The sequence below is a fragment of the Scleropages formosus genome, chromosome 6, assembly GCF_900964775.1.
Source record: "Scleropages formosus chromosome 6, fSclFor1.1, whole genome shotgun sequence".
NCBI lineage: Eukaryota > Metazoa > Chordata > Actinopteri > Osteoglossiformes > Osteoglossidae > Scleropages > Scleropages formosus.
The window spans coordinates 36,441,278-36,469,139 of NC_041811.1; the positions used below are offsets into that span (position 1 = coordinate 36,441,278).

At 45.8% G+C, this 27,862-nt stretch overlaps 1 gene segment (V, D, J or C); it reads left to right on the forward strand.

Moving 5' to 3' along the window:
* Positions 1-11,296: 11,296 nt before the first annotated feature.
* LOC114910750 (Ig lambda chain C region-like) lies at positions 11,297-18,375 on the forward strand. The segment is given in 3 exon segments: positions 11,297-11,341; positions 16,621-16,696; positions 17,803-18,375. Coding segments are annotated over 3 exon segments (438 nt in total).
* Positions 18,376-27,862: the final 9,487 nt, after the last annotated feature.

The window sequence follows — 27,862 nt, forward strand, 5'->3', positions numbered from 1 at the left end:
TTGAGTCCGTCCTCTGCACCTCTATAACTGTCTGGTTCGGCTCAGCTATGAAATCAGACATCAGAAGATTACAGCAGATACTTCGGACTGCTGGAAGACTCATCGGCACACCCCCCCAGCTCTCCAAGAACTGTACTCGTCCAGAGTCAGTAAAAGGGCGAGCAAAATCATTCTAGACCCCTCACATCCAGGCTAATTCCTCTTCGAACCGTTGCCAACTGGCCGGCGCTACAGAGCACCGAGCACCAGGACAGAAAGGCAAAAGAAAAGTTTCTTTCCTCAGGCCATCTACCTCATGAACAGCTAAATCCCCCCTAGAGAGTAAACCAGTGCAATACACAACTATATTTATATTTATAACTATTTATCACATCATACCTCTTACTCACTCTCCCTTGCATTTGTATAGAACATACCTGTACACATATATATATATATATATATATATATATATATATATATATAATGTCTAGTGACTATTTTTGTATATTGTGTACTTTATATTTTTATATATTTTTTATCCCTCATTCACATACTCTATCTTCTCACCTGTCTTGTCACTGTCATTGTGTCTGTGCTGTGGAAGCTTCTGTCACCAAGACAAATTCCTTGTATGTGGGAACATACTTGGCAATAAAGCTTGTTATCATTCTGATTCGGATAAAGACCAGTGATGTAACAAAGGTGTGTTGTATTTTATCATCTGAACAAGAGCAGGACCTCAGGTGATCACTTGGAGGTGATGTGTACATCAACCATGACATTTATTGCCAGAAAAATGCTCTGGACTGTTCCAGCTAAGTGAATAGAAGAGCTGGTTTGGGATCCAAAGGATGCAGGTTTTAATCCTGCTTATGGCTTTAGTACTTTCGGAACAAAATACACACACACACACACATTCTCAGAACCGCTTGTCCCTTACGGGGTCACGGGGAACCGGAGCCTACCCGGCAACACAGGGCGCAAGGCCAGAAGGGGAGGGGACACACCCAGGACGGGACGCCAGTCCGCCGCAAGGAACCCCAAGCAGGACTCGAACCCCAGACCCACCGGAGAGCAGGACTGTGGTCCAACCCACTGCGCCACCGCGCCCCCCTAATCGGAACAAAATACTTACTCTAAATTGTTCAAGTAAAAATTGTTGTGGTGTAAGAATGAGAGGGGGGCACAGCAGGTTTGACCGGGTGCTACAGTCAGGTAGGTCACGGGTTCAAGTCCCGCTTGGGGTGCCTTGTGACGGACTGGCGTCCCGTCCTGTGTGTGTTCTCTGCACCCTGTGTTGCCAGGTTAGGCTCCTGGTTGCTGCAACGCTGCTTGGAACAAGTGGTTTCAGAGAGTGTGTGGGTAAAAAGGAAAAAATGAACTTATTAGCTGCTCTGGAGAAAAGCACCATCTCAATAAATAAATGTCAAATTAATCTTAAGGACTGTCAATATAATTCCTAATAGTCATGGAAGGTGATGTTTAAATTTAATGAATTTCATTATGTGATGATAAGAGGAGAGTTTAAAGGATGAGTTTGGTGCATCATGTGGAGAGCAACTGCAGAATTGTGCAGTGGATGGGAAGGAGGTTAGAAGAGCAGAGGGGAGGGAAGAGGGCAGGAGGGATTTCAAGTTGTGGCAGAATGTGACACTATTAATATTGGATATAAAATGAGCACAAAAAGCTCAGAGAATCATCACTTTGCACTGAACTTGTATATTTGGGTTCTATACTTATATAATGATTAAGCATATTAGAAGGGAGTAAAATGATATTCTTAAGAAATATGGCTGGAAAATTATGAATTTTTCATGTCATCAATTTTGTTAGCAACAGTGAGGTAAAGTACTTCTGTTGTATCAGTGCCTGTGGACCGTGTGACATTCTTTCCTTCCTCTTCAAGCCCAGCAGGGCAGTAACTGTAAAGTGTGACTGAGGAGGTTTTTGTACGGCTCTATAACACTGTGTGAACACATAGCTACTACTGATTTCATGGTAACTCTGACAGTAATAATGTCCTGCATCTTCAGCCTGGACTCCACTGATGGTCAGAGTGAAGTCAGACCCAGATCCACTGCCACTGAATCGATCTGGAATCCCAGAGTAACGGTTAGTAGCAAGGTAGATGAGGAGTTTAGGAGCTTCTCCAGGTTTCTGTAGGTACCAGTTTAAAAAGTTGTTGCCGTACACAGCAGTACTGGTTTTACAGCTCATACTGACTGTCTGTCCTGGTAGAACAGCTTTCACTGCAGGACTCTGAGTCACAGTTATTTGTCCTTGGGATTCTGAAAGAAAGAATAAAGTTTCATAATGAACCTCACAATAAATAAGTTATTTAATATAATGTAATAAATGTGATTTCTTAATGCATACACAGAAAATACTTGCAGAAATATGTCAATAATATTGCTTAACTTACCTTGGATGAATAGCAGAAGTGTAAGTGCAGAGATGAAGACACTGATAGAACTCATCATTGCTGTTTTGAGTTTTACTCCCATGAAGGACAGCTGTCAGTCATGAAGTGTCCAACTCTGAGGACTATAAACAGTCCCAGAGCACTGAAGCATGTGCTGCCCATGCAAAGTGCTTCTCTATGCAAATACATGTAACACACACTGTGAGCCATGCAGTGATGAGTACAACCATAGAGTCCAGTAAAGTACCACGGTACTTGCAGTTATGTGATCATTATCTTTTCTAGTTTTTCTAAAAATTGTCAAATGGAGTCACTTTCCAAAATTTGGGACAAGAGAATAGGAGAGGGACAGGACTCTCACTGAACCAAAACAGAGTTGAATATTAATGATGCGTTTCTCTGTAAAAGCACAAAAAAATATTCATTGATAAAATATAAAAAGTGCTTTGAAAAATGTCCAGAGGAAACAATATCTAAGATCACATTCCATCACATGTCCAGCTCTTTTCACCCTTCTCCAGAAGTGGATATTACATTTTAGTTTTTTGACACGTTGTGTTCAATTATTATCCTTTCAGAGAAGGGCATTTCTATTCTGCCTTTAAATTCCCAGTTTCAGTAATTCTTGTGCCCCCAACACACACTCCTAAGAATTTTCCACACATCTGAGTTCAGTACAGTTCTGATTCTTGTCTTCAATCTGACATTCATTACCAACACATTCTTCTCAACTGCTCTCACATGAAAATGATCTGAAAAGCCATTTGAACCTCAGTCTTCTGTTTTCCCTCCACTGTGGAGGGACATTTAAAGGTGCTGTGACACATAAAGAGCCCTGATGTGAGTCTGTGCTCTGTAGTCACACCTGCAGTGGCTCATAGAAGGCAGTGACTGTCTAGGAAATGTGCACAAACTTTACACTCCAAACACTCTCCACACAATCACTTTAGAAAACGGATTCTGATTTTTGGGAAAGTACTGTAATGGGTAACATCTGACTTTGGGACACCAGGTACAGTTGGCAGTGAACTTTGATGATAATCTAAGGACACAGGTTCGAATCCCACCTCCCACTTGGTACTATTCAAATTACCCAGCTGTATAAACTGACTGAGTTGTAAGGCGAAGCTCGCAATTTACCGGTCGATCTACGTTCCGACCCTCACCTATGGTCATGAACTCTGGATCATGACCGAAAGAATGAGATCGCGGATACAAGCGGCAGAAATGAGTTTCCTCCGCAGGGTGGCTGGGCGCACCCTTAGGGATAGGGTGAGGAGCTCAGTCACCCGGGAGGAGCTCGGAGTAGAGCCGCTGCTCCTCCGCATCGAGAGGAGCCAGTTGAGGTGGCTCGGGCATCTGTTCCGGATGCCTCCTGGACGCCTCCCTGGGGAGGTGTTCCGGGCTTGTCCCACTGGGAGGAGGCCTCGGGGCAGACCCAGGACACGTTGGAGAGACTATGTCTCCCGGCTGGCCTGGGAACGCCTTGGGGTTCCCCCAGAGGAACTGGAGGAGGTGTGCAGGGAGAGGGAAGTCTGGGGGGCTCTGCTCGGACTGCTGCCCCCGCGACCCGGTCTCGGATAGCGGAGGAAGATGGATGTATAAACTGATAAAATTACTGTAAGTATCTCAATACTGCAAATCACTTTGGAGTAACAAATGAAAAATGTATCACATTCTTTTTTTTATCTGCTGTCACAGCTTGTGAAGTAGATGACACACACATACACACATTTTCAGAACCGCTTGCCCCATACGGGGTCATGGGGAACCGGAGCCTACCCAGCAACACAGGCTGTAAGGCTGGAGGGGGAGGGGACACACCCAGGATGGGACGCCAGTCCGTCGCAAGGCACCCCAAATGGGACTCGAACCCCAGACCCATCGGAGAACAGGACTGTGGTCCAACCCACTGCGCCACCGCACCCCCCAGATGAAGTAGATCAGTGGAGAGAAATGGACAGTATCATGGACAGATTATCAGTCTACAAAGATCCTTAAATGTTCAGAGGAAAAACTCCTAGAGCTCACTTTTCTGTCAAATGTAATCTCAATTATGGGCTGAATGAATAAGTGCACCAGAGTGTTTGTGTCGCGTCCTCGTCAGCCAGCACATCGGCGACACCTGCTGGTCCTGGATGGGCGTGAGGATAAAGAGGACGGCCGAGGAGACGTGAATGTGGAACCTTATTTTGGGCAAGCGCTGTAGCCGAGCGGCCAGTGTTTCCTGTTCCGACCACCGACCACGACTTACTGCCCATCCTTGTCTCGCCCTCTAAGCAACGCTTGTTGATCGCTCGACCCTTCCACGTCCCTCAACCTTCCCTTTTTGCTAAGCCTTGTGTAAGAGACGAGACAGGAGATGCCGTTGCAGCAGTGGGCTTTTATTTGCCCTAGTTAGACAGGGGAGAAGGAAGGAAACGGGGACCAGGGAGAGGCTTCGTGCTGGTCATGGGGGCAGGGAGAGTCGGGTCGGTCGGGAGGCGGGCGTCGTCTCATGGTTCGGCTTCGGGTTCCTCCTCGATGTCTTCTGCCAACTGCTGGGCACCGGGGAAGAAATAGGGAGTGAAATCATCCCCAGTTGTGGCTGCTCTTCCCCCATCTCTGCCACCTCCCCGGGCCGCCTCGGAGTGTTACACACACACACTTCCTGAACCACTTGTCCCATACAGGGTCACGGGGAACCGGAGCCTACCCGGCAACGCAGGACGTAAGGCCGGAGGGGGAGGGGACACACCCAGGACGGGACGCCAGTCCGTCGAAAGGCACTCCAAGTGGAACTCGAACCCCAGACCCACTGGAAAGGAGGACCCGGTCCAACCCACTGCGTCACCGCACCCCCCTCGTGCTACAGCCTGTTTTTCCAAATAAAAGGAGATCATATGAATCTGTGCCTGAGTCCGTTGTTTCCTGGAACACAGCAAACATGACACTTTGTTTCTGTGTTGACTCTATACACAATAATTTTAAATTGAAGTTGTTCCTTTCCTCTCACAAATCTGATCAAATTTCATTGAATTTATTCAACTGGAAAGGTTCGCAACACAGTGTCTAGATTGAGAGCTTGCAATACACTTCTTTACAAATTCTATCCGTGTTTATCATTATAGGTGATATTTTCCCAGTTTTGGAGTGTTTTGAGCTCCTTGGGAGAAAGCAGGACAGTGAGGAGATTCTCATGTTGATTTTTATCTGTTCCTCACATAATGTGTTCTGTGCAATCATTTCATTGAGTAAATTTCTGCTGTGAGGGGTTCACATTACATCACCTACCTACTTTTTTAATAAAAGGATTATTTTGAGGGCTATTTTCCAATTTTTTTAAAAAAAAAATATCATTTCATTATCAATAACCAGTTGTGCTAATACAGGATTCTGGTGTTCGAAAAATGTTACAGTTGATCCTGAAATGTATGTTGGTTTTGAATATTAACTCAGTCCATATACATTTTTCTACACAAACTGTCATATGATAATTGTAAGGCTCACAGATCTATTGCTGAATTCAGGGTAAAATAAAAGTAACCCAGTACAGAGGTTTCACTCACACACACACACAGACACCTCCTAAACCGCTTGTCCCATACGGGGAACCAGAGCCTAACCCAGCAACACAGGGCGTAAGGCTGGAGGGAGAGGGGACACACCCAGGACGGGACACCAGTCCATCGCAAGGCACCCCAAGTGGGACTCGAACCCCAGACCCACTGGAGAACAGGACCTGGGCCAACCCACTGCGCCACCACACCCCTACAGAGGTTTTCTAAACATAGTAATATGAAGGAGAATAATCATGAAATGTTTTAAGTAAGGGGTGCGGTGGCGCAGTGGGTTGGACCAAGTTCTCTTTTCCAGCGGGTCTGGGGTTTGAGTCCTGCCTAGGGTGCCTTGTGACGAACTGGTGTCCTGTCCTGGGTGTGTCCCCTCCTTCTCCGGCTTTCTGCCCTGAGTTGCCGGGTAGGCTCTGGTTCCTCGTGACCCCGTATAGGGGGTGTGTGTGTGTGTGTCTGTTAAATAACCTTCCTCCTCAACAGCTGCAGGGGGTCCCAGGTGCAACAGTGCAGTAACTGTACAGTGTGACTGAGAAGGTTTTTGTACGGCTCTATAACACTGTGTGAACACACGGACACTATTAGGGTTGTGAAAACTCTGACAGTAATAATGTCCTGCATCTTCAGCCTGGACTCCACTGATGGTCAGAGTGAAGTCGGACCCAGATCCACTGCCACTGAATCGATCTGGAATCCCAGACGCACGGGTTGTAGCATAGTAGATGAGGCGTTTAGGAGCTTCTCCAGGTGTCTGTAGGTACCAGTGTAAATCGTTGTTGTTGTACACAGCAGTACTGGTTTTACAGCTCATACTGACTGTCTGTCCTGGTAGAACAGCTTTCACTGCAGGACTCTGAGTCACAGTTATTTGTCCTTTGGATTCTGAAAGAAAAAATGAAGTTTCATCATGAACCTAAGACTAAATAATTTTGTCATTTAGTACAATGTAATAAATGTGATTTCTTAAAACACACAAAGAAAATAGTTGCACACCAAAGGGAAATACATATTTTTTAAGACTTACCTTGGATGAAGACTAGTGTAAGTGCAGAGATCAAGACGCTGATCGAACTCATCGTTGAGTTTTACTCCCATGAAGGACAGCTGTCAGTCATGAAGTGTCCAACTGTGAGGACTATAAACAGTCCCAGAGCATTGAAGCATGTGTTGCCCATGCAAAGTGCTTCTCTATGCAAATACATGTAACACACACTGATACACATTTTCAATGTGTTCAAAAGCATTTTGATAAGTAGCCTGTATGATCTGTCTCTTTGTCTCTCTTTAATTTACCGTGATTAATGGTTTGGAGATTGTTGATTTTGTTTCTTGTTTTTTGCTCTTTAGTCCTTTGGTTTTTCTGTCTTTTTTTGGTGAGTGATCGATAAGGTATCAGTTCCAGTTAATTTATTACACTAAATGTCTATTTGAAAGAAGGGATTTCATTCTGTGCTGCTGTTCACATTGTCACTGTACATTTTACATTGTGTCATAGATTTATATATAAAAATACCCACTTTGTGAAAGTCTGAGAAAAATAACTAAAAGCCCTCTGCCACGCCCACACCTCCGAGCCGACACGAAACACCTTGGACGCAACGCAGACTGCAGCATGAACGGCTGCGTCAGACCAGCAGCTGATGCGGAACCTTGTTCAGCCTCCTTGTTAGTGACCTTCTAGACATTTCCTGTTGCCGAACGCCTTCCCCGATCCCGTCCCTTGTTACCATGATCCTGTGCCTCTTGATGATCATCGACCTCTTGCCTATGTACCGACTTCGCCTTTTGGATTCTCCCTGTTACAATGTTCGCACCTCGAAGACCATTTGCCTGTTCTCTGACCTCCTCTCTTGGATTTCCCCGAAGACACCACGTATACCGCTCTGCAATTGGGTCCGCCGCTTCCTTCCAGACCTAGCCATGACACCCTCCAGTACTGAAAATTCTCCTTCTTAATTAACTATATTATACAAATCTCATTAATTTATAACCATAGATTGGGGTTTAGCACAAGAAAAAAGAAGTTTACCAGAAGAAGGAGCCTGTTTTTTGTCACTGGATGTGGAGACTGGAATTTGGAAAACCATGTTACACACACAGGGGGCGCAGTGGGTTGGACCGGGTCCTGCTCTTCAGTGGGTCTGCGGTTGGAATCCCGCTTGGGGTGCCTTGCGACAGACTGGCGTCCCGTCCTGGGTGTGTCCCCTCCCCCTCTGGCCTTATGCCCTGTGTTGCCGGGAAGGCTCTGGTTCCCCGCGACCCCGTATGGGACGAGCGGTTCCAAAAATGTGTGTGTGTGTGTGTGTTACACACACATGCAGACACACTGGCTGAAACCACTTGTCCAATGTGGGGGTCGCAGTGAACCAGAACCTAACGTGGCAACACAGGGCGAAAGGCTGAAGGAGGAGAGGACACACCCAGGATGGGACGCCAGACTGTCGCAATGCACCCCAAGCAGAGAGTGTGACCTGGGCAAACCCGTTGCACCACCACACCCCCATTACGGAAAGGACAGTTTTCCGAAAAATTCTTATTTACCAGTCACCATGTATTGTTTTAAATGTCTCATGAAGTATTACTATATATACACTGTATTGGAATAGCAGAGAAGAACCAAACACACTACATATACAAAAGAAAAGACTGCACAAGTCACTCGAACGTGACACATGTTACTTTGTACAAAGGCACATGTCACTGTGAATCAAAATAACTCGCTGCACAACAACTGGATCCTCTGCTTCCAAGTCGTGAATTTCCCTCCAAAAATGTACTTGAATGGTTAAATTCTTCAAACACACTGTTCCTCTACTTATTCATTTATTGTGCTCCTACGGCTCACGCCACTTTTTCTAGGACTGTCTCTTGTGCTACAGTGCAAATTAACTTGAATATGTAGATACAGCAGCGAATAGTGGTGACTGACAAAGGTTTACCTCTTACACCCCCCACAGCGCCACAACAGGGAACACCTGCTTCGAATTATCAAGCACAAACTTAAAAAGGGGCTGCGGAACACAGTCCGATGCGAAACCTTGTTCAGTCTTATTGATGACTTGTGCTCCTAGTCTTGCTCGTCGTTCCTCGCCCTGCTCCACACTCCTCGCCCTGCTCCTTATCTCCGACTCACTAGTTTGCCTGATCACTCGCCTGTTTCTTGGATTACGGTTCTTGGATCTGCCCCTTTGGATTCTGTTTGTACATCGGTGACCCTTTGCCTGTTCCCTGACAATGTCTACTGAACCGCCCCTTGACCAAGCTTCCTGTGTCCCGCACTTGGGTCCGACACAACCGTCCCGGGGGAATAGCATGACACTCAAAATGTCTTTCACCTTCCTGCTTTGCCTCTGCTATGCTGTCTGCTCTCCCTCCTGCTGCACAATTCTCGGATCTATCAACAGACGATGCCACTGACACTTTCCTTTCTAACCCTGTCTTCCTTCCTTGACTCTCTCTGTCCAGTATCTTCCAGACCAGCACACCCCAGTGCCACCCCATGGCTGACTGATACATTACATGCAAACAGGACCGGTGTGAATATGACGAAAATCCAAGATTCGCTCGGACCTGGATGCCTACAAACAACTCTTAGCTACTTTTTTCTCTGCTGTCTCTTGAGCTAAAATTACCTTCTACCACAACAAAATACTGTTTGCAACTAAAAAACCACACAGACTCTTTGCCAGCTTCTCATCCCTCCTGTGTCCTCCGCCGCCCCCTCCTCCATCTTTTCTTGCTGCTGATGACTTTGCTTTGTTTTTCAGAGACCAAGTCAATGCGATTATGGACAAGTTCTCAGCATGACCCTGTGAAAGTGATGCTCTCTAAATTCCTTGTTTCCGTGTCTCCTTACCCTGTGCCTACGTCTCCCTGATATCCCGACCCACAGCTTTGTTTCTGGACCACGACTTCGGATTTTCCTCTGAATGACGGTTGCTCCACGTTGACCTGTGGCCTGTCCTTTGATTTCGTTATTTCACCTGCCCCTTGTCTGCCCACGCTTTGCAATAAGCGCTGCACCTGCAGTTGGGTACGTTGCCTTTGTTCCTGCCTGCAAGCATGACACAAGTTACATCCTAGACCCACCTGTCATGTCCTACTTTTGATCAATGTGCCACAGCTCCATCATCTGGTAACATGTCTTAATCGCAGTGAATCGCAGTCAGTACCATGTACTCTCAGTTACAGATATTGTAGGTAGTTACGAGTGGATTGAAGAAGAGAGTTAAAACTGTAGAACTGCATACAATGTCCATCAATACTGAAAATTAATTTGATTTATCTTCTGAAATCTTGAGGTCATTAACAAAATTAGAAATTGAAAACTGGGCCCCGTAACGTCAGGACGTGAAATGGACACAGACCCAGGTGCGATGATCTCAGTAGCAGAGTCTATACACAAGTGTAGATAAATTAAGTGCAATAGTAACACAATGACTACAGAAGAAAGAGACACACGGGCTCTTCTCACAGTAAATTAAATAGTTTTAGGTGTACGACACGAATACACTGAGACTGGATTTCGACGGAGATGGAACACGAGATGTGGAGAGAATCACAAAGGACTGGAGCAGAAACACAGTGGAACAGAAGTTGGGAAACAGCTTGGTAAACAAATATCATGAGGGAAGCCACAGGAAAGTAGTAAAATGCTGATCAATAAGCCACAAACCAATGACATGACTTCGGCCTTTTAATAGCACTGGGAGCTGGTCAGCTAAGGTCAACTGAGGTCAACTGAGGCCAACTGAGGCCAGGTGTGTTGATGCAGTTGGACTGATGCTGGACATCAGGGATTTCGACCTTGGGGTCGTGACATGGACATGCTATGAGTTTAGAGACCATTGGTTTGAGAGGGTCTTGTTTGGTTGCATAGTCTGTGCCACGCCCACACCTTCGGACCAACACGGAACACCTGTGACCCAACGCAGACCGCAGCATAAAAGGCTGCGTCGGACAACCAGCTGATGCGGAACCTTGATCTGCCTCCTCGTTAGCGACCTTCTCCAGCCATTTCCTGTTCCTGAACGCCTTCCCCGAACCCGTCCCTTGTTCCCCCGATCTACTGCCTCCTTCGGATTATCGACCTCTTGCCTGCACACTGACCTCGCTTTTTGGATCCTCCCTGTTACGACGTTCGCACCTCGAAGACCCTTTGCCCGTCCTCTGACCTCCTCTCTTGGATTTCCCCGAAGACACCACGATTACCGCTCTGCACTTGGGTCCGCCGCTTCCCTCTGACGCGACCATGACAGAAGGTTCCGCCAGTTATACGGATCCAGCGGAGCTGAACCATCTCCAAGCGGAGTTGGACTCGCGTGAAGCACGCTTGGCAGGTATGGAACAGACGCTGCACAACCTCACCGCCTCTTACAGGCAGGTGGTAAGCGTGCTGAATACGTCGCGTGCGCCCACACAACCCATTGAGAAACGCGCAGCCGGTCCTGCAGCGCCTGACTCGTCGAACGCCACTCCTTCTCCTTCACGCGGTTTCCACTTGTCTCCCCCGACCCGCTTTGACGGGACCCTAGCACAATGTGAAGGCTTCTTGCTTCTATGTGAGCTCGTTTTTTCCAGTATGCCCCCAGTTTACAGCACAGAACAAAGCCGGATCGCCTACGTCCTCTCTCTGCTCACGGACAAAGCACTTGAGTGGGCGACAGCAGTCTGGACAAATGGCCTCCCCAGCACTTATGCGCAGTTCAAGAGCCGGTTCCTCGCCGTTTTCGGACTGGCTCAACCGGAGGAACAGCTAAGTGAAAGACTCCTGGATCTACAGCAAGGTAACCGACCCGTGGCAGATTACGCTCTAGAATTTCGTGTTCTCGCAGCACGCAGCGATTGGGGAGAGAAAGCCTTGTTGGCTAGTTTTCGCCGTGGTCTAAACCCACGCATCCGTGGTGAAATGGTGTTCCGAGGAGATAGATGGACCATTGATCGGTTCATAGAAACCGCGGTAACCTTAGATAATCAGATCAGAACCCAGGGACCAGCCTCAGAACCGGCTCCAGGAAGATGCGGTCCCAAACAGGAGGAAGCAAAGCCGATGCAGCTGGGGCTGGGGCGCCTGCCCCTCCCCGAACGACAGCGAAGACTACAAAATCGCCTCGGTCTTTACTGTGGTGACCCTAGTCACTTCCGTCTCCAGTGCCCTGTCCGCCCTGAGATCAAGGTGAGTGGCACCCTCTGTTGTAACCGCCTCGCGGTACCTGTAATGTTATCCTGGGGAGCAGGACAGGTACAGACGCAAGCACTGGTGGATTCGGGAGCAGCAGGGTGCTTCATGGACATTGGGTTTGCTCGGTCTCATAGCATTCCCTCCAAACCCATTGGGGGGTGTCTTAGAGTGACCGCCCTAGATGGCCAGCCCCTCGGGAAGGGTTTTGTGGACCACCAGACAGCCCCTGTAACTGTGAGAGTAGGTGTATGTCACCAGGAAATGTTGAGTTTTTATTTGATTTTGTCTCCGGAGTTGCCCCTGATTCTCGGGTTCCCTTGGCTCTCCAAGCATGACCCAGTGTTTCAGTGGAGTACTGGGGAGTTGGTGGCTTGGGGACCCCAATGTGAGAGAACCTGCTTACAGCTACTCTGTCGAGCTACGTCTATAGAAGGCTCAGAATCGGCACGGCAGGTGCCAGTTCCTCCCGAGTATCAGGATCTTGCGGAGGTTTTTAGCAAGAAACGCGCATCCGAGCTCCCACCGCATCGCCCGTGGGACTGTGCAATTGATCTCTTGCTGGGTACCACGCCTCCGCGTAGTCGCATTTACCCGTTGTCCAGACCCGAACAATCCGCCCTCCAGACTTATATCACCGAAGCCTTAAAGACAGGAATTATTCGACCATCCACGTCCCCCGCGTCTGCCGGGTTTTTTTTTCATCGAGAAAAAGGATGGGGGGTTACGCCCCTGTATCGACTATCTGGGGTTGAATAATATTTGTGTGAAATATCCACATCCTCTGCCCTTGATCTCAGCCGCGCTTGAGAACATTCAGCAGGCGCAATGGTTCACAAAACTAGACCTGAGAAGTGCGTACAATCTAGTCCGTATCCGACAGGGTGATGAATGGAAGACTGCTTTCAGTACCACCCTGGGTCATTACGAATACCTGGTTATGCCTTTTGGTCTTGCGAATGCACCCAGTGTATTCCAGGCATTTGTGAATCATGTGCTTAGGGACATGATCCACAAAGGCATCCTGGTATATCTTGACGATATCCTGATTTATTCTGATACGTTGGCCAAGCATGTATTGACTGTCCGACAGGTGCTCCAGAGACTGTTGCAGAACAGATTATATGTGAAGTTGGAGAAATGTGAATTCCACAAGCAGAAGGTCTCCTTCTTGGGGTTCATACTTACCCGAGACGGCATTGCTATGGATCCGGGTAAGGTCCAGACCATCCAGCAATGGCCTCGCCCAACCACCACTAAGGCTCTCCAGCGATTTTTGGGGTTCTCCAATTTTTACCGCCGATTCATCAGGAACTTCAGCACGATCGTCGCACCATTGACAGCACTTAGAGCGAGTAAAACCCCTCGTCTCCCGTGGAACCCAGAAGCCCAACGAGCCTTCGAGAACCTCAAATCCAAGTTCTCTACAGCCCCCATTCTGCATCAACCCGACCCTGAGTTGCCATTCGTGGTGAAGGTTGACGCCTCTGAGTCAGGGGTAGGCGCTGTCCTTTCTCAGAGGCAAGGTAAGCCCGTGAAATTATACCCTTGCGCATTCTTTTCCAGGAAACTGTCTGAGGCTGAACGAAACTACGACATAGGAAATAGAGAGCTCCTAGCAATTAAGTTAGCCCTAGAAGAGTGGAGGCATTGGCTAGAAGGGGCACAACACCCTTTTTTGGTATTCACGGATCATAAGAATTTACAATATCTGCAGACAGCCCAGCGCCTCAACGCGCGTCAGGCCAGGTGGGCGCTGTTCTTTTCTCGGTTCAACTTTACTGTCACTTACAGACCAGGTCCCAAGAACATCAAAGCGGACGCCCTTTCCCGGCTGCATGACGAAATGCAGGAGGTAACGGAAGCGGACTACATCCTGCCCAGGTCCTGCTTTGTAGCACCCATTCAGTGGGACTTCACCCAGGACCTGGCCCAAGCCCAACAAGGGGACCCCGAACCACCAGGTAAACCTTCTGGAAAACAATATGTTCCACCAGGTCTGAGGACGACTCTCCTACAATGGGCCCATGACCATCCAGCGGCAGGACACCCAGGGTTTGGGAAGACTCAGGCTAGGATCCAGCAGCTCTACTGGTGGCCGTCCCTCCGGGAGGACGTACAGGACTACATCCGGGCGTGTCCAGTCTGTGCTCAGTCCAAGGCTTCAAACCAGAGTCCAGCCGGGCTCCTGGAACCCCTGCCGGTACCCAACCGCCCCTTGACGCACCTAGCGTTAGATTTCTTAGTGGACCTCCCACTGTCAGATGGTAAGACCACCATCTTGACCGTGATCGATCATTTTTCCAAGGGCTGTCGCTTGATTCCTTTGCCCAAGCTCCCCTCTGCCTTGGAGACAGCAGAGTTGCTGTTTCAGCATGTATTCCGGCTCTACGGTATACCCGAAGACATAGTGTCCGACAGGGGTCCTCAGTTCACATCGCGTGTGTGGAGGGCCTTTTGGAAGAAACTCGGGGGTCACAGTGAGTATGACATCGGGGTACCACCCTCAAGCCAATGGGCAGGTTGAACGGCTACAGCAAGACATCGGTCGGTACCTCAGAAGCTATTGTCTTGAACACCCAACTCACTGGGTTCGATACCTTCCGTGGGCAGAGTACGCCCACAATACGCTCACCCATACCTCTACAGGTGTCTCTCCTTTTCAGTGCATCTTGGGGTACCAGCCACCATTGTTCCCATGGCAACCGGGATCCAGCAATGTGCCGGCTGTGGACTCTTGGTACCGAACCAGCGGCGAGGTATGGGCAGCTGTCAGACGACATCTCCAAGAATCACAAACCCGGATCAAACATCAAGCTGATCGACATCGGCGGCACCTCTCCCTTGCACCCGGACAGAGGGTGTGCCTTCAACCCGGGGTCTCCAAGGACTGTATATGTCTAAGAAACTCAGCCCAAGGTACATAGGACCCTTTAAGATTATCTGCAGACTTACCCCGGTCTCTTATCGCCTGCAACTGCCCCAACACCTACGCACACACCCGACGTTCCACGTATCCTTCCTCAAACCCTTGGCCACCTCCCTTCACCAGCCCGCAAGCACGCCTCCAGACCCAATTCTCCTGCCTAACGGTGGTGCACCAGCGTATGCGGTACGGGCGCTCCTGGATTCCCGCCGTCGTGGAGGGGTACTCCAGTATCTGGTGGACTGGGAAGGATACGGACCTGAGGAACGGTGCTGGGTAGCGGCACGAGACATCCTTGATCCAAGCCTCATTGCCGACTTCCACAGCAGTCATCCGGATCGGCCCGCACCTCGGCCTCGAGGCCGTCCCCCTGGTCGCCCTCGAGTGTTCGGGACCGATCCTCGGGGGGGGGGGGGGGGGGTACTGCCACGCCCACACCTTCGGACCAACACGGAACACCTGTGACCCAACGCAGACCACAGCATAAAAGGCTGCGTCGGACAACCAGCTGATGCGGAACCTTGATCTGCCTCCTCGTTAGCGACCTTCTCCAGCCATTTCCTGTTCCTGAACGCCTTCCCCGAACCCGTCCCTTGTTCCCCCGATCTACTGCCTCCTTCGGATTATCGACCTCTTGCCTGCACACTGACCTCGCCTGTTGGATCTTCCCTGTTACGACGTTCGCACCTCGAAGACCCTTTGCCCGTCCTCTGACCTCCTCTCTTGGATTTCCCCGAAGACACCACGATTACCGCTCTGCACTTGGGTCCGCCGCTTCCCTCTGACGCGACCATAACAGTCTGATATTGATCACTCATAAGTTTTTGCTGCTGTTTAACATTCAGCTTATCAGTTTTACGAAATGAAAGATGGAATAAACGCAGAAAATAAGAGAAAAATTCCAAATAACTGTTTAAAATATGCAATAGTGAAATCTGTGTTGAAAAGGTGTGTTCAGTGGTGCTGTGTGTCATCATGACAATAATCCACGGTGAGCAGTGAGAGACACACTGATGTCTCACAGGACTTTTTGTACAGCCCCTCAATGACTTTCACTCACTGTGGTGGACTTTTGGTAGCGGCACCAAACTGGAAGTTGGCAGTAAGTATTTCATCTTTTAACTCAATACCATCGACATCAAAGCTCTGCACAGATACTTTTTATGTGTTTTTCCTTTGTTCTCTGTTTCATTGTCATATTTATAGTTCATATTCATTGTCTAATGTGCTCCTACCAGATGTTTTCTGAGAAACAATTTGCTTAGGGGTTTCAATTATTTGTGTAAACTTTTCCTTATTCGGACAATATGTTCCTTTTTTTTTGTGTGTTTTTTGCTTCATTTTGTCAGAAATCCAAAAATAAACTTCAAATTGTCAGTAGAAAAGAGCCCCATAGGAATCTGGCGGTGCGGTGCATTTTATTGTAAAAGCTCCTTTTCACATCAGTCATGGACACACCGCTGTGATTCTTTTCTTGAAGACACCAGACATGAGACTAAATTAGTACTTACCATGAAATGCCGGTAAACACGGTATATTGACGGTACACTGGGCGCTGGAGGTTTTTGTACGAGCACGAATAGGCTCTGAATCACTGTGGTACACTTTTGGCGGAGGAACCAGGCTGGAAGTTGGAAGTAAGAACCTTTTTCTATATTATATCTGAACACTGTAAAGTAATGAATGTAACTCGTTTTATTCCCTTAGTACATTTATATTCTTCAGTTGAGTGTCTCATGATTTGTGTGTTTTCAGCTGTTTCACTCAAAGTCGTTGTACTGAACGTTTGGAAAAACAGCTTCAAATCATTGATGTTGCAAAATCGTTGAGAACTCATAGATGGCAACGATAAATAAAAATAAATGCGATAAATAACGATAATTAATATGGCGATAAGCGTCTTTACTCTGTTCACGGATTTTCTGATTTACATTTAAACCTGTAAAAATCATGTTTCAGCAGAGTGTTTCCAGCTCTTTTCAAAGTCGTTACACTGTAACTTGGTTTGGTTACAACAGTTTCAAATGATGTTCGAAATATTGACAGCAACAGAGAAAACAACGATAAATACATAATAATAAATGCGATAAATAACGATAATATGCGATAAAATCGTCTTTTACTGTGTTTGTTCACTACGGATTTTCTGATTTACATTTAAACCTGTAAAAAATTGTTTCTTCTGTTTTTTTTTGTTTTATAAATTCATTATTTGTTCCTCCGAATTAATGTTTATTTTTCAGCTGTCAGTAATAATTAAGATGAAAATAATACAAACAATGTGATAAATAATTGATGCGCTTTGCCAGTTTTCCATGGTCTTTAATTCAATATGCATTCAGTTGTCTTGAATTTGAACTGAATTCAGTCCATCACTGATACACTTTTAATAATCAGTCAGTGTGTTATAAAATGAAGAAAAGCAGTGTACGGAAGGGCTGTATGAACATGTCCAGAAGGGTGGAAAAGAGACACATTATGGTTTGTAATACTGAGCTGCGGAGGTAAAAATGACCTCTAAAGGATCCGTTCTCTTGTATTAATGGCACATTATGATACACCTCATACATACTGTGGGCGACATTCATAAACTGCCTATACATTCCTCCTTTGAGCGTTAACTAACAGCTCTTTTCCTCCTCCGCTACGTACAGGTGATGAGACACAATGCGATGTCCGCTGTTAAAGGTGTTCCGTCCACTCGCTGCCCTCTCTCTGACCTCTGACCTCTGCCGTCTCCTAGGCAACGCTGCCCCCGTCCTCACGGTCCTGCCCCCGTCCAGTCAAGAGGTGTCCGGTAAGAACAAGGCCACGCTGACGTGTCTGGCCAACAAGGGCTTCCCCTCCGACTGGAAGCTGGAGTGGACGGTGGACGGCAGGACCAAGCCTGGGGACGCGAGCCGCGGACTCCTGGACAAGGACGGCAAGTACAGCTGGAGCAGCACGCTGACCCTCCCTGCGGACGAGTGGACGAAGGCGGGCACGGTGGTCTGCAAGGCCACTCAGGGCTCCCAGACTCCAGTTCTGGAGACGATGAAGAGAGCCGACTGCCCCGTGTAGATGGGCGTCTCATTACTGTGTTTTTACTCTGTGCTCTACTCCACTCTTACTGTTTTCGTAACTAGTAACATAGAGGTTAATAATGTGCTTTGCTCCACTATATATGTGAGACCCTTTACCTTGAGCTTCTCAGTATTATCCAGTGTGTCCTCTGCTCCTGTTCTGTATTAGATTATTGGTGTGTTACACTGTGTGATCTTGTGCTTGAGTGACGTCTGAAATGCAGCTGAGAATAATAAACGTTTATTGAATCAAAGACGCAGTTGTTGTTTCCCTTATTAATACATATTGTGTCACATGAACTGTAATATAAGTGTTCATTTCAAATGATGAGCACAGTCCTGTTCGCAAAGAAGGCATAGAAAGTACAAGGAAATGTATTAATTCAATGAAAATTTATATTTAAAAAAAAGTAAGCGAAATAAAAATCTTTCTGTCATTTAATACACTTTGTCTTCCTTGAAGGAAAATGTTTCATTATTTAACGAATGATGTATATCAAACAGAAACAGTTTGCCTGTTACCATAATGACACACACACACACACACACACACACACACACACACACACACACACACACGGACACGACTGCCATTGTCATAATAAATTCTGTTTATCATCTACAATAATATTCTGCAGATTTTTACATACATTTACAGTCAGTTTCTATTTGTGTTTCCTTTACACAAACAATAAAACTAGTTGCAATAAATGTGTGTTCAGTGTGAGAGACGGCAGCTCCCTGTGACCCCACACTGACAGGGAAGGAGAAGAATCCCTAAATCATGGGGACTCACACACATGTGAAAAGATCATGAAAACATAATGGTTTCTTGAACGTTTGGTCCTGAGTGTCTCTTGAGCCTCTCTTTAACACGTCAAAAAAGTGTTCAGACAAGTGCTGCATAACCTATGTTTAGTGTTTCTGTTCTATGAGCGTAAAGGAAAATACTGCACTGATTTTCCCTTCCTGCTCTAACTACTGTAACAACTGTGAGCTGAAGAAAGACAAAGAGTTTTACGTGAACTACATCATGCTCTGTGCTGCACAGACACACACAGAAATGGAAGTACAAGTTGACTCAAACTCCCTGTAAAGGGTCAGATGATTCTTTCTGGTGTCTCTTGATTTACCGTAAGCCCCCACCTCACAGCAGCCCCCTGGGGACGGGGGCACATTTGCCTGCTCTATTCTGGGAGCAGCAGAAGCGTCCTGCCCATGCAAATGTCAGTTTCAGCCCAACGGTTCACAGTGCGGTTTCACTGCCTGAAATACCCTGCGCTGAGGCAGGTGTGTGTGTGTGTGTGTGTGTGTGTGTGTGCGTGTGTGTGTGTGTGTGTGTGTGTGTTGGGGGGGGCAGATATCAGTCATTATCAGCAGAAGAAGAAATGGAATCAAGTTAGATGATGATTAAGTTTTTTCTCACTGGTTCAACAGCAGTTATTATCAGTGCTCTTGGTTTATAAGTTGTACAATTTCCTGAGAGTCCAGTGACTATAATAGGAATCATTCACAGAAATTATTTACAGTGTTTTTCACAGTAAAGTACATTATGATTTCCTCTTCATTCTGTGTCTGTGGCTAAACTTCTGGTGTCTTCTGTTAGTTACAGCAGGCCTGTTTCTGAACAGTTTGGGCCTAAGAAATATCGCACTTTGGCCCCCATCCATGGAATGAAAACTTCATAGAAGGAGCCTTTCCCTTAATTTTGACCAGTGAAACATTTTAATAAAGAAAAAGATAAAATACAAGAGAAATGAATAGAGGTGGTTGCTAGTGTAGTGGTCAGAGTTGCTGCTTTTGGATGTAAAAGATGTAGGTTTAAATCCCACCTCCAGCTATTGTACCCTTGAGTGAGGCACTTGTCCAAAATTGTTCTGCTGAAATTACTGAGATGGGTCAAATAATAGAAAGTTATCTTAGAGAAAAAAAAGAGTTTCTGAACTTCTAAAAAAATAAATGGATATAAGATTTTTTAAAAACTTTCACCAGAACCATGTACTGAACTGAGCATTTTTGTGAAAAATCAAACTTAAGACCGTGGTAATGGCCAACAAATGCATAAGTAGAATTGCTACCAGGTATGTACAAGACTTGATCATTCACTTCACCCCAACCAGACTGCTATGCTCTTCCACATCTGCCCACTTGCTGCTCCCGCGTACGAAAGGTAAAGCACAGAGGTTCTTGCCTCTGGCTCAATTGTGGTGGAACGACCTCCCCCTGTCACTCAGAACTGCTGAATCTCTGTCCAAATTTAAAAAAAAAAAAAAAAATTCTGTAACTTTCAGATGAAGCCCCGGATAAACCTTATGCAGCTCCTCCTGTGTTATAACGTGAATGTTTACATATCTCAAAAAAAAAAAAAGTTATTGGAAAGGTGATTCGGAATCATGGATACTTAGATAAAGTTTTATGCACCTACTTGTGTGATGAACATTGGTTCATATGGTGGAAAGAAACAAACAAACTGTACTTACAATCATGCGTCTGCATCTAAGTGTCTTGTTTTCTCCTAATGTAATGAACACATTGTATTTTCTATGAGATGTACATTGCTTCAGCGAAAAGTGTCTGCTGAATAAATAAATGTAAATGTAAAGGGGGCGCGGTGGGTTGGACCACAGTCCTGCTCTCCGGTGGGTCTGGGGTTTGAGTCCCATTTGGGGTGCCTTGCGACGGACTGGCGTCCTGTCCTGGGTGTGTCCCCTCCCCCTCTGGTCTTCTGCCCTGTGTTACCGGGTAGGCTCCGGTTTCCCGCGATCCCGTATGGGACAAGCGGTTCAGAAAATGTGTGTGTGTGTGTGTGTGTGTGTGTGTGTGTGTGTGTGTGTGTGTGTGTGTGTGTGTGTGTGTAAATGTAAAGTCACTGGTGTCCCCAGCGGCTTTGGACTCCAAAGGAACTGTTTATTCCGCTTATGGCAGGAAATGGCCCTGAATTTGAGACAGTTTTCAGTTCAGTGTAAAATGCAGACTTTTGAGTTTGGATTTTGCACTTTCTGTATTTTTACCATTATATATACACACACACACACTTTCTGAACTGCTCGTCCCATACAGGGTCACGGGGAACTGGAGCCTAACCCGGCAACACAGGGCATAAGGCTGGAGAGGGAGGGGACACACCCAGAACGGGATGCCAGTCTGTCACAAGGCACCCCAAGAGGGACTCGAACCCCAGACCTACTGGAGAGCAGGACCCAGTCCAACCCACTGCGCCACCGCACCCCCTCAGTATATATATATATATATTTATATTAAAATAATGTGCATTTGTCACCTCTGTGTCCATTTGTAACCTGAATGTGACTCTCAAAGTGAAGTGAAATACATCTCCTCTACGAGTGGACTGTACTCAATGTAGAGTACAGATGAAAACATAATTTCAATTTACTGAAGAATTAATAAACTAAAAACAACTAAATATATGTTACACTCCAGTGAAGCTGGTAGTGAGTTTATTGTTTTATCTGTTCTTCTAGAGTCACCATTAAATTGTGACACTGACCATCACAGTAACAGAAATCAAAATAAACACATTTGTTATTGTCACGCGGAACCGAGGCCGCAGGGAAGGCTGGACCCACGTGCAGCATCGTTTGTCAGGAACCGAGGAATCAGGTGAGTTCTCGTTGTTGGGGACGGGTGAGGAGTCGGTAAGTTGGTGGTCAGAGTGGGAGCAAAGATCTGTAGACGAAGTCAGGGGGAGATGCGCATGGTCAAAAGTGAGGGAACGAACGACAGGAACCAGGGACAAAGGAGACTGGGACATCGGTGCAAAGGGGGACAGTTGTCTCAATGAGTTTCCACAAGTGCAGAGGAGGGTCTTTTAAAGCCAAGTGGTCTGATTCTCATCAGGTGCTTGATTGACATCCGGAGCTGCTGATTGCAGTGTGGACATGACACATATACACACACACACACACACACACACACACATCGCCTGAAACCACTCATCCCAAATGGGGTCACTACAAACCAAAGCCTAATGTGGCAACACAGGGTGCAAGGCTGGAGAGGGAGAAGAAACACCCCGGACGGGACGCCAGTCCAGTGCAGGGCACCCCAAGCGGGGCTCAAACCCCAGACCTGCCAGAGAACAGGCCCCAGCCCAACCCACTGTATCACCGCATCACCACACCGCTGCTCTTATATACTGTATATAAATATATCTCCAATAGATTTACTTTCTAATTTATTTCATTATTTCACAGTTGTACAGGTAATATATTGGTAATATATGAGAGAGGAAATTAAACATGAAAACACACATTCATGCTTATAGAAATGAGAGAATTACATTTCGAGGCCGTTGTTTTGTGTTCCTCCAGGTTAAAGAATGAATAACTCTGTGTGGCTCGTAGTGTAATGATAAACCTGCTACTTCTCGATGCAGAGGTTACGGGTTTGAATGTCACTTCCATCTTTAACACCCTTAAAAAACGTACTTTAAGCTGCTCTAGTGACACAAGCCAGTTGCATAAATGGGTGAACGTAAGTTATTTTGGGGAAAAGTGTTTGATGAAGAAACAAATACTACATGAAGTCTTAGGGTGAGGAGCAATTTCAATATTCAGCCCATTGTAAAGTCTCTTATCCAAATGTTCAAATGACCTTGGACAAAGAGTCTAGAAAATTAAGTTTAATGGTGACGACTTTATTTATTTATTAATTCCTTCATACATCGATACATCTTATGTGTTCCTTTATTTCCTTCCAATGATTACAATGAATTGCAGATGTAAGATGGAGCAAAGACACACTGGACTGCGGTCAGAAAAGGTGAACACCCAGGAAAGGGAAGAGACAGGATGGATCTTTGGAGAATAAGACACAAATAGGGACACAGACAAGGACAGGGTCGTCGCGGTGGGTGTGGTAAGAGCTGAGTTCTGGTTTACACCCTAATAAACTCTAATGTCGTGAGATTCTGCAGCCTTTGTGGATTCGTATCGCTGCTATAATGACCAGTGATGTAACACAGGTGTGTTGCATTTTGTCTGCTGAACTAGAGCAGGACCTCAGGTGATCACTTGGAGGTCATGGGTACATCAACCATGACACTTATTACCAGAAAAATGCTCTGGATCGTTCGAGCTAAGCGAATAGAAGAGCTGGCTTTGGATCCAAAAGATGCAGGTTTTAATCGTGCTCATGGCTTTAGTACTTTCAGAACAAAATACAGACTGTAAATTACCAAAACCCGTTGGCTTCCGCGACTGGTGTCAACTGACTGAAGATTTAACTCTTCTGGATTAGACCGCCTCGTGTGGAGCACTGGTTCCAATGTTTCGCTTCCCCTGTTGGAAGATACTTCAGGGAGCTGCCACACCTCGTGAGGCAAGTGGAAGGGGTACCACCCATCAGGACCACCCGCTACGACCTCTGACCCCGATTCCGCCCATAAATACACCCACCCTCGTCAAACACTCCAGTTCACATCTAGCCTTTACGAGATGTGGAAGCTCCCTGAAGATGCTTCCAACAGGGGAAGCGAAATGCTGGAACCAGTGTCCCACACGACACGGTCTAATCCAGAAGACTTAAATCCCCAGTCAGTTTACTCTAAATTGTTCAGGTAAAAATTGTAGTGCTGTAAAAATTAGGAAATTAACTTATTAGATGCTCTGGAGAAAAGCAACATCTCAATAAATAAATGTAAAAGTAAACTTAATGACTGTGGATATAATTCCTAATAGTCATGGAAGTTGAGATTTAAATTTAATAAATTTCATTATGTGGTGATAGAGGAGAGTTAAAAGGAAGAGATTGGTGCATCATGCGGAGAGCAACTGGAGAATTGTGCAGTGGATGGGAAGGAGGTTAGAAGAGCAGAGGAGAGGGAAGAGGGCAGGAGGGATTTCATGTTGTGGCAGAATGTGACACTATTAATATTGGATATAAAATGAGCACGAAAGGCTCAGAGAATCGTCACTTTGGACGGAACTTGTATATCTGGGGTTGTGTACTTATGTAATGGGGGGTGCAGTGGCACAGTGGGTTGGCTCAGGTCCTGCTCTCCGGTGGGTCTGGGGTTCACGTCCCGCTTGGGGTGCCTTGTGATGGACTGCTGCCCCATCCTGGTTGTGTCCTTTACGCCCTGTGTTGCCGGGTTAGGCTCCGGCTCCCTGCGACCCCATATATGACAAGCAGTTCAGACGATGTGTGTGTGTGTTTATATAATGATTAAGCATGTTAGAAGGGAGTAAAAAGATGTTCTTAAGAAATATGGCTGGTAAATTATGAGTTTTTCATGTCATCAAATTTGCTAGAAACAGTCACGTAAAGTACTTCTGTTGTAACAGTGTCTGTGGACTGTGTGACATTATTTCCTTCCTCTTCAAGCCCAGCAGTGCAGTAACTGTACAGTGTGACTGAAGAGGTTTTTGTACGGCTCCATAACACTGTGTGAACACATTGACGCTATTAGGGTAGTGAAAACTCTGACAGTAATAATGTCCTGCATCTTCAGCCTGGACTCCACTGATGGTCAGAGTGAAGTCAGACCCAGATCCACTGCCACTGAATCGATCTGGAATCCCAGACTGACGGTTAGTAGCAGCATAGATGAGGAGTTTAGGAGCTTCTCCAGGTTTCTGTAGGTACCAGGCTATATGGTTGTTGTTATACACAGCAGTACTGGTTTTACAGCTCATACTGACTGTCTGTCCTGGTAGAACAGCTTTCACTGCAGGACTCTGAGTCACGGTTATTTGTCCTTTGGATTCTGAAAGAAAGAAAAAAAGTTTAATAATGAATGTAAGACCTCATAATTTTTAATGCATACATAATTGCACACATATGGGAATAATCTTATTTTTAAACTCACCTTGGATGAAGAGCAGAAGCGTAAGAGCAGAAATGAAGACACTGATAGAACTCATCATCGTTGTTTTGAGTTTTACTCCCATGAAGGACAGCTGTCAGTCATGAAGTGTCCAACTCTGAGGACTATAAACAGTCCCAGAGCACTGAAGCATGTGCTGCCCATGCAAAGTGCTTCTCTATGCAAATACATGTAAGACACACTGTGAGCCATGCAGTGATGAGCACGACCTTACAGTCCAGTAAAGTTCCACAGTACTCATAGTTATATGATCAGTGTATTTCTCCAGTTTTTCTGAATGGTTTTTGCTGTTAATGTATGTGAATGAATTTGCAATTTCTTATTGTGCTTTTGCTGTTTCTGTGTCAATGTGACCCAATGCAATATTGTAATCAATTACAAGCATTAACGCCAAAAATGTTCTACATCCTAAGTTCATCTAGTTGCTCCTCTTTTTAGTGGATATTGTATGACACCACTGAAAGAACTGGCCAACTGAAAATATTTCTGTTTCTGTTCGTGCCTTTTTCAAATGGCATTGAGGCCTTCAGTCAGTCTTCATGTTGGTTCACATCCCTCCAGTAGCTAAAATATATCACTGCTAGGCCCCCTGCTAGACATTTCCCAAATACCCGCCAGAGTTACACCAGGTTACCCTTTTGTGTGACTCCAGCACTTCTTTCTGCTGCAGCCCCTCCTGCTGCTTTACAAAAAAAAGCCCATCACTCCCACTGTGGGGAAAGTTGAACAGAAAATCATCCATCCATCCATCCATCCATCCATCCATCCATCCATCCATCCATCCATCCTTCCTCAGTAACTTCTCATGTAAATTACAGTTGAATTTAAAGGAGGGTTTTTGCCCTGAGAATCACATGGTGTAAAGCTCACTCCCTCACTAACTCACTCACTCACGTTGTTAGACAGATAGATAGATAGATAGATAGATATACTTCATTGATCCCACAAGGGAAATTATTATGTTACAGCAGCAGAACATACGTCAAATAAATACTAGCAATATATATTTAAAAACATATAAAACAAGTGGAAAAATACAAGTTAAAAATACAAGATAAAAATATAAGTATGTACAATTATGTATACAACTGGAAGAATAAAAGGATTGGTTCTATGCTCTACAGTCACTACAGTTCAGTGAAGGACAGCTGGTTTCACAGCTCAGACTTGCTGGACCCCCTGCTACAACTTTCACAACAGCAGTCTGATTCTCAGTGACGTGGCCTTTGTATCCGGAAAACAAATGAAATAACGTGAAATATTTAGTCCGGACAGGGGGTTGTGGTGGTGCAGCTGGTTTGGCTGGGTCTTGCTTTCTGGTGGGTCTGGGATTTGAGTCCTGCTTGGGTGCCTTGTGACGGCCTCACGTCCCGTCCTGGGTGTGTCCTCTTCCTCTCTAGCCTTGTGCCCTGTGTTGCTGGGTTAGGCTCCAGCTTGTCGTGGCCCTGCTTGGGGCAAGCAGTTTTAGCCAATGTGTGTGTGTGTGTTCAATACTGTGATCTAAGTGTAGGATTTGTAGCAGCAATGTGAGGGAACCAAAGTGTCAAAAAAACATGGAGATTGTGATGAACAACTGCATGAATATGTTCTTTTACAGACAAAAAGCAAACATGAAGGGAATCCATTAAACTACTAAAACTGCCCTTAAAAAGGAAAGAAACACACACACACACATTTTCAGAACCGCTCGTCCCATACGGGGTGACGGGGAACCGGAGCCTACCCGGTAACACAGGGCGTAAGGCCGGAGGGGGAGGGGACACACCCAGGACGGGACGCCAGTCCGCCGCAAGGCATCCCAAGCGGGACTCGAATCACAGACCCACTGAAGAGCAAGACCCGGTCCAACCCACTGCGCCACCGCGCCCTATTCTAAAAAGGAAATAAGTACATAGTATATTGATACACGTGTTACATATTTATTTCCTTTAAAAGGGCAGTTTTAGTAGTTTAACTCCGTTGTCTGACTGTCTAGGAAATGTCCACAAGCTTTACATTTAGAAAATGGACTCTGATTTTTGGGAAAGTACTGTAAGGGGTAACATCTGTCTTTGGGACACCAAGTACAGTCAGCAGTGACCTCTTATAATAACCTGAGTATGCAGGTTCAAATCCCACCTCCTGCTTGGTACTAAACAAGATACCCAGCGGTATAAATTGATAAATTACTTTAAGTATCTCAATACTGCAAATCACTTTGGAGTAACAAATGAAAAATGTATCACATTCTTATTTTTATCTGCTGTCACGGGCTTGTGAAGTAGATCAGATGAGAGAAATGGAAAGTATCATGGATAGATTATCAGTCTACAAAGATCCTTAAATGTCCAGTAAAATGAGTGCTTGACGCTGTACACAATAAATTTAATTCTTAGCTATTATTTTTCTTGTTCCTTCAAAAATATGTTCAAATTTCATTAAGTTGATGAAACTGAACAATCGGAGAGATTTACAAACAATGAGAGATTTATAATCAATGTCTAGACTGAGTGCTTGAGAGACATTTCTGTTCAAATTAATGTGTTTTATTATAGGTGATGTTTTCAGGGTTTTGTAGTATTTTTAGCTCTCGTGGGGAAAGTAGGGCATTGAGGAGGCTCTCAAGTTGATTTTTGCCTGTTCCTCACATAATGTGTTCTGTCAATATGAACACAGTCAATGTAAATTTTTATACACACACTGTCATGTGGCAATTGTAAGGCACACAGACAAATAGCTGAATACAGAGTAGAAAGAATGGAGGGAGACTACAAAAGTAGTTTGACTTTTTGAAAAAAATAGTTTAATATATAGTGACGTTTTGTATAAAATGTATAAAAATCAAGCAAAGTTTCAACCACCTTTGTCCTCAGCAGCTGCAGGGGGTCCCAAGTGCAGCAGTGCAGTAACTGTAC